A 12,532-nucleotide genomic window follows, 5' to 3' on the forward strand; every position below is an offset into this window, starting at 1 on the left:
TTTCCTCCATCTAGACAGGTTTACGTTTGAAGAAAGACAAAGGAAGCCTTCAACCCACGGTCATAATGTTCCCATGTTCTAAAATGGCAGTGCCCCCATACACACTGCTGGTCAAACTCCTCATGGCCTCCCCCATCAGCAGATCTAAACATCATTGAACTGTTACAGCAAGTAGACCACCTCTTTCCTTCTTGAAAAAAGGTCAAATATCCTACTACACACAGTTCAGGATGCAGTATAACAGCAGGACAAGGAGGACTGAAGGGTGGCCCTACTCCTTATTAGATAATTGATATTCATACATGGGTAGGTGTTATTTTGTCCACCCCCTGTAGGTAATGTGAAGTGACTGTGTGACTGGCTGAGCCATGCTCATTAGCAACTGACTAACACAAGAATCACATTCATCATTTTACCTCCCAGAAACTCGACCGCTTCAAGCTGGCCCCAGAGATGGATGCCTACGTGTCGGACTTCCTGCAGGGCTGCAAGGACCCTGACAAACAGCTGGCAGTGATGGTGGGTTTCTCCTCGCTGACCAACCAGGGCTACCCGGTGGTGCCCTCGGTGTGGAGGGTGGTGCAGCACCTTCAGCCGGCGGCCCTGCAGTGCTATGTGGAGTGGATGAAGACCATGTTCCTTCAGCCTCAGCTGGAGAACCTGCTCAACTTCAGCACTCGCAAGCAGAAAGACAATCGGGAAGGAAGGGAGCAGTAAGTGTTACAGAGCAGGGTATAGACCATTTTTTAGTTCACGTGACGTGTCTAGATGCGCACGCAAAAAGCTTGCTGGAGGCGCACCGGCAACAGTGTGGATAAACAAAACACTGTCATGTCTGCATTATTTTCTTGCTGCATAAGAAAAACTGTCTTAAGTCAGAGTTATTTTTTATTAAGGTTAATTGTGTTCTTATTGCTGACATGTTAAAAAAACAAATTGACAAATTGGCAAATCGTCTTTTTCGCTGCTTTGATCGAACTTTGATCACCCATACTTTGTACATGCTGGACTTGTCCCCCTGTCGCTGGCTAGGCAGCACATCAGAAGCAAGCACACAAAATCCATCAGCTACATCTTTATATATTATATACTGAATGTGACCACTCGTAAACCTAACCCTAACCCTAATTGTACGCATCTAAAGATTTATATGCCTTTAGATTTTCTTAAGTGTACAGTCCAGTGTCCATTTAAAAAAAATGATCACGTGAAACTGATTGATGGCAATCAATGAATGCCATATATTATCGATTATCGAATGTCAATGTCACAGCTCTAACGCAGAGACATAAAAAAAAGGCATCCACAAGTTTGTCTGACTCTGGGTAAGTAGGAATAATAGCCAAATCCTCCCAAAACCGAACTATCCCTTTAAGAGGAAGGTGATATTTACGTGGTAAGCAATACGATCTCACCATCACTTTTTGAAACTATTCCAAACTGTGATGCGTCTAGGTAGAAAAATGATCCTTGGATTGGAAAAGATGTAATTGCTGCTTTTCTCCTCAGGAAGGAGGGGTCCATATTCCGTCTGAGGAAGTGGATTGTTGCTCGGCTCACCTCCATTGTTGAGAACCACCAGGTGAAGAAGGAGGAGGATCTTGTCATGGATGTGGCCAGGTCAGACCTACGTCTTGTCTAGCAATGTCAAGTGCTTGTAGTGTCATTAAGAAATGACAATTAGCTGTTGTTGTGTTGTTGCTGTTCCAGGTTTGTGTTTTTCCATGCTTTCTTCAATGCCAAGAAGGCCACTCCAGACATTCCAGAGACTGAGGGCAAACTCTCCGTACAACTAGATCAGAAAACCAGAGCCATCCTCGTCAATTCCTTCTTTGGGTGAGAGCTGTAACCTACCCTGACATTCACTATTAATTCAGCAAACAAGCTATGGCAGTTATCACTTAAATGTCAGGTATTGATGACTGTTGTGTAAAAGCAGTGTAACAGCTATCGGAGAAAAGTTATTAGTCACCAAGAGGCTAAGGGGGGGAGGCTAAGCCATCTGATGCGCTAGCTCCAATCAAACACGTTTATTACAAGCACAGTCTGTAATACAATGAAGCTTACTTGCAGTATGATGAACATCAAATAATGTGGCATGCATAGATTAGTGCAGGGTGATGCGGAAAAACAAAGCGTTACTACAGTCAACAGAAAATAAGGGCTCCCCCCTCACCCCCTCTCTGACTAACCCGGCTGACTGCTTTAGTCCTTTAGTTAATTTTGGCAGGTGAGAACAGTGCCAGCCCTAGAAAACCTTGTCGGTGAATTGAAACACAGTTATGACATTTACTTACAGCGACCCACAACCAGGTTGCTTGAGCAACCAAGTGAAGAAGGGAATTCTCCCTGCATAAAAACATAGCAACACAAAGTGACAATGACCCTCTTTTCAACTGCATTAACATGCATCCTGGGTGGTCAGATTGTAATTGGACAGAGGAAAAACCCTGGTGTAAATACACCCAAGTTGCACTGAAGATCACCTAAACCAGTTCCCGAGGACAGACATACATTTGGCCACATTAACAGCTACATTTAAATGCAGTGTGTTTCCAATCCACATGTAGTAAAGATAGTAACAGAAATAACTTAACTGGGAATCAAACACAGCCTGAAAAAATAAATTAACAAGCCAGTAGTCAACTACTACCTTTTGTTTTCACTGGTAACTAGTGGACTTCAAGAGAAAATGTAGGCCTACATTAGGGTTCAACTGTTGTCATCATCGATTCAATACCAATATCCAATAGATATTTTGTGCTGATGTTAAGTGTCTTTAAATTTGACCTTTTTCATGCCAAAAATTTACAAGTATTCAGTGTTTCCCCCAGAATTGTATTCTTGTCGGGGTCGAAAAGCCTCTGAAAAGCATTTATACCATCATGGGAAACTAAAATTTTCTATTAGAGAATTAGCAGCTCTTTAAGGCAGGGTGACCCTCAACCTATTCAATGGTTTGGTAATTCAGATGCATTAGGACTTTAAGTAAACGACTGATTTACAAACAAGTGAAAACTAGCTTAATGCTATTTAGATGCTTGCTACCTGGGGGTTTATAGGCAGGTCATGGTTTGTAAATTGAAACTTCGCATAGCTGATGTTTAAATGTGTATTGTGAGCATTACCGTGTGCAAATTATTTATTTGACTTCATTTGTAGACATGAAATGATAAGTATATTTTATGACAATATCCCAATGCTACTAGACAGCAGAATTTGACTGTAAGGAATAATTCCTGATGACAAGTTAAACAGCATTATCGATTAACCATATCAAATCGCATGCTGGGACCCAGCTAACCACATAGACTAGCTAGTTGATTATGCACCAATTATTAATATTTAATTTAATGACAGATAAATGTAAAATGCGACAACCACAGATTCGCGGATCTTTGTGCATTGTGTAGAATGTATTTTCCAACTTGTCTGACACATTCATTACATTAGATGGTTTTCAGTCCTACTGTACTGGAAAGTCATGGAATTTCACATCAGGGCCACGGTGGGAACCCTATATTGGCCAAACACCAAGAGGCTGTATTAGTGTCTTGTTATACTGCTATGCTGTGGTGAAACATTGCTGCATAGCTGATTTCCATCTGTCCACCCTCCAGGCTCCTCCACTCCATGCACCACATGCCAGTCATCGGCGACTCGGCTGAGGTGGCGACCATCAACCAGAGGCGTGTTCTGGGCGTAACGGCTGATGGCACAATGTGGATCTACTGCCTGGTCCAGTATGCCCAAGTCCTGCTCAACCAGCTGAAATATACCCAGAGCACTCAGCCCTTCAGCCTTGAGCAGAGACAGGCCTGGGACAGGTAGGAAAAGATAACTTCTTCAAAGTCAATTTTGGCTAAAAGCATGGCCTCTATGATCCTACAGCAGAATTGAAGATGAGCTAGCAAAGAACATTAAGATGATTGTAACTGCAGTTGAGTAGATTTTTGTGTATTGTACACTTTGAAGTATGTTTTGACTGAAGTATTGTACTCCACTACATTTTAAATCACATTCATTACAGAGTGAAAATGTTTTAGGCTCTCAATAAGCATTTCATCAGAAACTGGACATTAGTAAATCAGCCTTACTTATACTTGACTAGGATATTTTAGTACTCTTTAGTACTGACCTTGTATCTGATGTTTAGGTATAGAAATACAGGTAACAGCCAAACTAAAGGAAACGCCAGCAGTCCAAATGGCTGCATATAGATTGTAACTGTCACAATCTAACTACATGGAGGTCATACAGTATATGCATCAGAGTCCAGCTAACATGAGTGTAAAGCCATGTCAACCAGTAGGGGGAGCCCACATTGTTGTTGCTGAATTTGGCTTAGCAAATGTCATGACATTTTCACCATTTTAGCTCTCTGAGTATAAGTCAGTATATGAAATTTGGTTGTGACTGTTGTCATGGGGCATGATTTACCTTATCACATAATGCCTTATATCTCAAACAGGTTAGTACAATCATTATGAAACCTAATATAAGGCTGCTCTACTTCAAACATTCACACCAAATTTCATGGAAGTCCGTGAAAGTCAGTCTGAAGGATGGCCAAATGGTGGCATGCTTAGTTGTTTGTGCTTTGAAATAATGTTAATATTAAGATGGATACATACAGATTATTAATTGGTAGAATCTCTTGAGAGTCTGTCCTTGACGCTTGCTCCGAGCATCATAATCCAACCCACAACAAGCATAATCTAATTGTTGAACATTTCCTATACAGCTCTTGAACCCTCACAACCTTAAATCTTTAGAATTCCCTGTGGAATTGTCAGTGTGATTCTGTTTATTGCCATTTACCTCAGTGAGTGACCTAAACTGTTCTCTGCATATCAAAAGAGCTGCCCAAAGCCTTCATTTACTCATTTTTTTCCACTTTTGACAGCTTCCTCTACATAAATAGTATATGACATATTGTAAACTAAATGTGTCTTTCCTTCCAGCATGCTTGAGTCAGTGGCCAGCCTAATAAGACAAGCCAAGAAAGGCCCAACTGTAGAGACCAACGCTTTCCAACAGCTCTTCCTGTTGGTTGGCATGCACCTCTTCAAGGTACAGTATGCTCTGCTCAACAGTACAATTATCAAGAACAACAAACAAAAAGGCACTTACGTTTTCAGCACTACTTTGTTGGGAAGGGAAATTGCAGAAATCTTCCAAATATTATCACAACACTAGGGCCATGATACAATAATAGTTTTATTCTTACTGTTACTGTACCATACAAAACAATGTATGGCCTGCATGCAATGCTGAGAGAAATACTGTAGTTGGTGTAGTTTCTCAAAAACGTGGAAAATAAGAGTCAGTAATGAAGACGATAATCCTCTACATTCTGAACAGTGTCTTAAATGTGGTGTGTTTACTATGAAGGCCCCTGAGGAGCTGGTGGACATCATGAAGGACCTCCAGAACTGCATGGAGAAAGCCCAGGAGAAGAAGGTCAAGAAGAAAAAGAAGCAACAAGGTGAAGCTTCACATATAAGCCACGATGATGTTACCACCTCATTAGATCATCAAGTACTGGTGGAGAAAGCCTAGCGCTATGTTCTATTTTAAACGGGCCTATTTCCGCATTGTTGAATCAAGACAAACTGAGCCAAACTGAGCTCGGCATAATTACATATTATCATAGCTCTCTATTTTGAGAAGTACTGCCAGCTTTAATGTTAGTGTTTTGTAATTAATAGTAGATGTCTCATAAGACATCTATTATTTACAAAACCTTGCCGGCAGTTACAACTGTTGCCTTGTGAATTTTGTGCACAAGTGTTTTTGGATTTCGTGGACAAAAATGCATCCAAAAACACCTTGTTTGGTTTCATCCACAGAATGCAGAAACAACATTTCATTCCTTATGAAATAAGCTTATATGTAAATTGTATTATTTATTCATGTAGATTTATTCATTACCAGAGTATCTTTTGTGGTATGAAATCCATTTTGTGGCACAAAATTTATTTTGTGAAACGAATGACAAGCATTTTGTGGACGAAAATGCATTCCATGGATGAAATGCAGCTAGGTGAGGGCACTGTTGTAGTTGTTACATGCAGGAGAATGTTTCTTGTTCTATGGTTCCAACCCTTGCCTTCAAAATTTTGTATTCAGTGACTTTAGTGTTGATAGTTTAATATATATACCACTTAGGCTATAATTTTAGCATGCTACACAATGTAAAATGTGACAAACACTTCCAGAGTGTGCCAAGCTTTCCGTAGCACCATGGCACTATCTGCTGGTTGAAATCTGCACTTAGGCCGGTGTGAATGTTGCATCTTGATCCGCCAAGTTGTAGTATATCTTGCCTTAGGTAGGCAAGAGTGTGCTATCTATCTTTCATTACTTTGCACTACTTATGGTTGCAACAGTCCAAAAGTGAGTCTTGCCGGTCACCATGCTGTTAGATGTTTACTGTTTCCGGGGACCTTGCTCTCTGTCCGGTTACATATGTAAAAAACCAAAAGAAATCTGACATGCGGCGAATAATTCGGAAGATTGAGCAGAAACCTAGCTGTGTTAATCAGGTTTCTCACAATGCGATAATGGCCTTCATCTCTTCACATGACCACTTGAATAATCGGGGAATTGCCTTAGTTGGAGTATGATAACTACACTCATTGAGCTGGCCTATCAGAACTCCTTTGACAGCCAGCCATGACTGTCTAGCTGCCATGGAAATCCAAAGGTTAAGTTTTGGGAGAAAAAAGAAAAAAGTTTCAATACTTGTTCTTTTGTTGCTCACATTTCAATAGCATATTGTTAATAAAGAACTTTGATAGAGAAGAAAATGCTCTTTTGGTCAGAAAAAGCTTGGTCAGTCAGCATTCTCAGTGAGAGCCGCACATCTTTGGAATACCCTGCCACTGCACATATGCAGTAGCAAAACCTACAGCATATTTAAACATAGTCTAAATAAATGGCTCATTTCTAATAAAGTTTGTCAACCTAACCCCTTTTGAGGCCCAACACTAATTTGATGTCTTAATTTTCTCCTCATTTTCTTTTTTCCTTTTTTCCCCTCCACTTAATGATGCTTTGTGTCTGACTATTTATTTGTATGTTGCAGTGTTGCCTTGTTTGCATGTAATGCTTCCCTGCTCTTGCCCTGTGTGCGCTTACATGTCTGTTGCTACGTGTGTACCTACATCTGCTACTATGTGTATGTGCTCACATATCTGCTGCTAATTCAGCATGTTTGTGTGTCGATTACCTCACATTTGTTGCTATAGGTATGCTTACATGTCTATGCTTACATGTTGGTGGTGTGCCAGCTTGTGTGTATGTAGACCGCCTCATGTTTGTCCTGTCTGTCTATCTGTACTGTACCTGTGTCTGTACAGATGATTGCATGTTGTGTTTTTATATGTATTTTTTTAACTACAGTTTCTGGCTAATAACATCTGGCCACAGGGACTACAGTTGAAAATTAACCCTAACACTGCCACATTTAACCTGGGAGTGGTTAATGTGCACTGTCCCAGTTCAAAAATGAATAATAAATGAAATGATAAAGTATTTAGATGTGCTTTTTCCCTCCTGCAGCCAGAGAGGAGGAGGAAGAGGAGCCCCATTGGGCGGAGGTGATGGTGGACATCTTGTTGTCCCTGCTGTCCCAACCCAGCCGACATATCAGACAGGTCTGCAGGACAGTCTTCTCCTCCATCTGCCCCCATGTTACTGCAACAGCCCTCACTGCCATCTTGGACGTAAGTAATACATTAGGAAAATAAGGGATACACTGATCAATCAGCCACCGATCATAATTGGATAACCTTCTAAAATAGATCTTCAGTGATCAGCTGCCTGATCAGTTTATGGACCCAGATTTGTTATTTATGCTTATGTGCCATTTGACAGTAGTTGAGTACGATCTATTTTTTTTTTTTTTAGAGAGAACAGGTCCGTCCATTCTTCCCTTTTTTCTGTTGATTATTGGATTCAATCACTATTTTCAACTGTTGAAAACACTGACAGCTCAGATCTATTTATTTCTAACATTGTGTTGTTAATTTCATATCCTATATGATTAGAAACTGTTTAGTTTACTGGACAGAAGGCATCACCTATGCTTGTACCAACTGATAATGTAATAAATGCCAGATAATAAAATGCCCCTCTAAATGAATTGCATAATAATAATAGAAACTGTTAAAGGATAACGCTTATATAGGTCTATGCTGTCAAATGCCTTTTCAAAGTCAATGAAATTGACATAAACAGGTGTGTGCCATTCTATGGATTGCTCAGTGATGATGAGGGTAGCAATTTGGTCGCTGCACGATCTTCCATGCCTGAAACCTGCCTTGTTCTCCCTCAGTTTTTCACCCACCACCCTCCGCAGTCTCTCCAAGATAATGTGGTTGAACACTTTGCCTGGTGTTGATAGCAGCTTGATCCCTCGGTAGTTGTTACAGTCCCTAAGGTCTCCTTTCTTGAGTATAATTGCAATGTGCCCATCTCTCCAATCAGTTGGTATGTTTCCTTCCTTCCATATATTTTGGATCAGCTGGTGGAGCATGGTGGTTGAGGTTTCAATGGCAGCCTGCAGGGCCTCTGCAGGGATCTCATCAGGTCCCTCTGCCTTGCCACGTCGCAAGGCCTTGATGGCACTTCTTCACTTCAGATCTGCTTGGGGGGTCACAGTTGATCTCAAGCATGTGTGTGGCTGGTGGGATCTCTGCTGTCTGGATGGGGGGTAGGGTTGGGCGATAGGACGAATATATCGGCGATTGGCTGAGTCCATCGCCGGTTGATTTTTTTGGGCGATTTTTGTCATTTTATTTTGCTTATTTAATGGTCTAACTTAATGGTAAATAATTAACCTGCAAAGCGCAATTCAAAGCGTGTGCCAATAGGAACTGGCTGTTGGAGTTGGGCGCCGTTATCCCCGTATTTAAAATCACGTCTCCACCCTCTCTATGACAGTTGCCTTTTCACTCCGCCTTCCAGAGTGGAGTTTAGTACAACCATAAACATAAACACATTTGATTTCCGAGGTGATCCGAAGAACCAGTTAGCTATAACATAAATATATGCGTGTGTGTGACCTCACCGTCACACACATGCCAGTGGCGACCGGAGCAGAGTATGAAGTTAGCAGTATAGCTGTGAATGTAGCAGTGCAATGTGTGTGTCGCTGCTCGATCTCACAGCGACAGTCAACTTCTAGCCCGTGATGCTAATTTTCGCTATGTTCAACTCAGATCGGGCAGCGACAAACCCATTTCAGATCCAGTTTTTAAGTCGCTAACACTTTAGCATAATCAAATGGGATTTGGCACTAATTAGCGTTGCAGCTAGCGGACTTTTAGATCGCTAACGTTTTTAGCATAAGTCAATGGAGTTGAACATAGCGAAAATTAGCATCACGGCTAGCGGACATTTTCTCTAGTTAGCTAACGTTACATACTAGAAGTTGACTGTCGCTGTGAGATGTGCGCGACTCACATCTACGGTTGACTCAGATCGGGCAGCGACAGTGTGTACAAATTAGTTTAGTTTTTGATTAAAGTGAAGGGGGTTAGCCCCGAAGTTAGCGACAATGGCTAACCTGACCAAACTCGCTTAAGGTGGACCAGCTATTCTCATTGTAGTGACAATCTCAGCCGCTCTGACACCCGGCGAATATATCGGCAATCGCCGGTTGTTGGGCTGACGGTGGCCGGTAGGAAAATTTTGACATATCGCCCAACCCTAATGGGGGGCTGTCTGTTGAGCAGCTCCCTAAAGTGCTCCGTCCACCTTTGTTGTTGTTCTTCCTTGGTGGTCAGGAGTCGTCCCTGTTTATCGCAAATCTGTGTTTACATCTGTTTGTTTAAATGTGTTAGTTTCTTGGTAGCAAGGTAGAGTTCTTTCAGGTTGTTTTTTCCAGCTGCTTCTTCGGCTTGCTATGCCAAGTCCTCAGTGTAGTTCCTTTTGTCACGTTTGACACTTTTCTTCACCTCCTTCTTTGCTGCTTCATAATCTCTCTGGGCTGCTGCCTTTTTTGCTTGTGTTTTGCATGTGTTTAGAGTGTCTTTTTTGGCCCTCCTCTCATCTACTCTTATTAGTGTTTCTGTTGACAACTAGGGTTTGTGATTGGTTTTCCTGCTACCCACTGCTATGGGGGTAAATCGATGTCAAAATCATTGTAAATGCACAGACTATGAGTCACAAATATATATTACAATTTGTAAACACAAAACACGATCTACAAACAAACTCTTCATGATCCACAAATATAAAACACGATCCACAAATAGATTCAAAATCCACAAACAAACTCTTCATGATCCGCAAATATAAAACACGATCCACAAATAGATTCGAAATCCACAAACAAACTCTTCATGATCCGCAAATATAAAACACGATCCACAAATAGATTCGAAATCCACAAACAAACAACTCATGATCCGCAAATATAAAACACGATCCACAAATGGATTTGAAATCCACAAACAAACTCTTCATGATCCACAAATATAAAACACGATCCACAAATAGATTCAAAATCCACAAACAAACACATCATGATCCACAAATAGAATTCAGTGACTTGTACTTGAAAACCAGAATTTGAATGAATGCAAAATGATTTGTCTGCGTGTGTGGGTCGTATTCTATTTGTAGATTGTTTCGCATTTGTTTTCAGAATTTTGACACTACTGTTCCGCTGTTTTTGGGTGTAACCAATCTACAAATGCACTCTTCACAATTTGCAAACAAACACAGTCTAACTTGTATTTTCAACCAACTGTTTCAAGACACGCGTACAAATTCTGTGCAATGCTCAGCGTTCAAGTGTCAAATCTGTGTTTGTGGATCACAGTGTATTTGTGGATCGCTTTGCATTTGTCTACAAATAGTTTTGACACCGTTTTACCGCAGGGAGTGTGAATACGATCCACAAATGTAGTCAGCCAATCAGGGATATTGCTTGCTATGTGATGTCACGATGCCTCAATAAGCCTTTCAAAATAAGAGCGTGAGCTGAAACGTGTCAGAACACCGTGGTAAAGTGAAACGGTGTGTTAATATTCTGTATTCATTACAGATTAATTGTTTTTATTTCATGGCGTGGGATCGTTCTGTTCATATGGAAATGTCCTAGCTAGTTGGGTCTAGGCTCAGGTCTTCTTAGGGACTGTTCGTTATTTATGAGAGGGGGGTCGGTGCAAAACAAGGGAAGGCATGTCAAATATTTTTTTAAGCACTGGGGAGGGACTTATGTTTTTTATTTTGGCTTTAAGGGAGGGACATACAACTTTAAATGGTTGTACTTAGGTGGTACAGCTTCGACTACAACTGACACTGGCATAGTTAAGTGGTGTATATACTAAGGGTTATATACTAAAATATTTAAGGTAACATGCAGTGCGTTCCAGTAGCCTACTGGTTAAAACGCATACCTTATGACTGTAACGTCTGCGGTTCGAATCTGGTAGTGGACTGTTGTTGCATGTGGTCCCCTTCATGTCTTTCTCTCCCTTTATTTTTCCTGTTTTTGAATGTTCACATTTAGACCATATTTCACCGGTGTAATATCCCGGTGAAATATGGTCTAAATGTGAATGTTCAATCAACGTCTTCAAATAGTCAGTGAAAAAACTTTAACTTGTAAACCTGTTTTGAACGTCTTTTCACAGGTGACCATAGTCATTTTTTAAACGTCTTTTCAACGGAAAAATGCTCACTGGGGAGGGTCATGCATTTTCCCCCAGTCACTCAGGGAGGCTCAAGGAAAAATATTTGTAGCTCCGGGGAGGGTCAAGATAAAAAATACAAAAAAAAGTCACACCCCAGCCCCCCCTCTCATAAATAACGAACAGTCCCTTAATGTTAGCCTCAAGCACTGATATCTGTATAAGCCCTGCATCTAGCTTCGTTTCTGGGGTTATGTTATGGACTCTCTAACACACTGATGTACAATAAGGTTGCTGCTCAGGACAATCAGGCCGTCCAGCAAGTGATGAGAACAGCCCAAGCCGCCACAGAAACTTTGCTCCCATCCAGGACATTTAAGCCAAACGCTGCACCAGAAGAGCCCGCAACACAATCAAGGATAAACATGCCAAGCTTTTATCACCACACTTTAATGAAGCTGATCTCATGTTAAATTAAGTTATGTAAGGTAGTACAGGCAAAATTGTCTTTTCCCTCAGCTATCACTGCATTTCTGCCCATTATTTTGTCCCGTTTGCTCCGTCACCAGCCGCCGCATATTCACCACACACTGGCAGCTGACCCGGTATACCCTTATGTGTTTCATATGTATGTGCTTTTTGCAAGAGTAATGTACTTCCTAAAGATACCCCATCAATTTTATTAGTGCTCTAAGTGTAGTGTGCATTTGTCCAGCAGGTGGCGCGTACTTTGTGTGAGTCAAGGGCGCCAGCGCGATGCCTCTGCTCTTCAGGGAGTAGGCCGTTAGAACCGCAAGAGACAAGCCACCAGCTAGAGAGTTTGTGCTTAGCCTATGTATTATAAGTACCTACCTACGTTTCAGGGGTTCAGGCAATAAACCAAA

The 12,532-nt window shown here is 41.3% G+C and overlaps 1 protein-coding gene across 1 annotated transcript in view; it reads left to right on the forward strand.

Annotated features, from left to right (window-relative positions):
- mybbp1a (MYB binding protein (P160) 1a) overlaps window positions 1-12,532 on the forward strand; it is a 51,406-nt gene that overhangs the window by 9,804 nt on the left and 29,070 nt on the right. The window contains exons 9-15 of the mRNA XM_078286858.1: window positions 424-713; window positions 1,510-1,620; window positions 1,711-1,836; window positions 3,621-3,827; window positions 4,965-5,073; window positions 5,395-5,488; window positions 7,567-7,730. Coding sequence (XP_078142984.1) covers window positions 424-713; window positions 1,510-1,620; window positions 1,711-1,836; window positions 3,621-3,827; window positions 4,965-5,073; window positions 5,395-5,488; window positions 7,567-7,730 — 1,101 coding nt within the window. The remainder of the gene's footprint in view (window positions 1-423; window positions 714-1,509; window positions 1,621-1,710; window positions 1,837-3,620; window positions 3,828-4,964; window positions 5,074-5,394; window positions 5,489-7,566; window positions 7,731-12,532) is intronic.

Source organism: Centroberyx gerrardi, chromosome 11, assembly GCF_048128805.1.
Source record: "Centroberyx gerrardi isolate f3 chromosome 11, fCenGer3.hap1.cur.20231027, whole genome shotgun sequence".
In the NCBI taxonomy this organism is placed as follows: Eukaryota; Metazoa; Chordata; class Actinopteri; order Beryciformes; family Berycidae; genus Centroberyx; species Centroberyx gerrardi.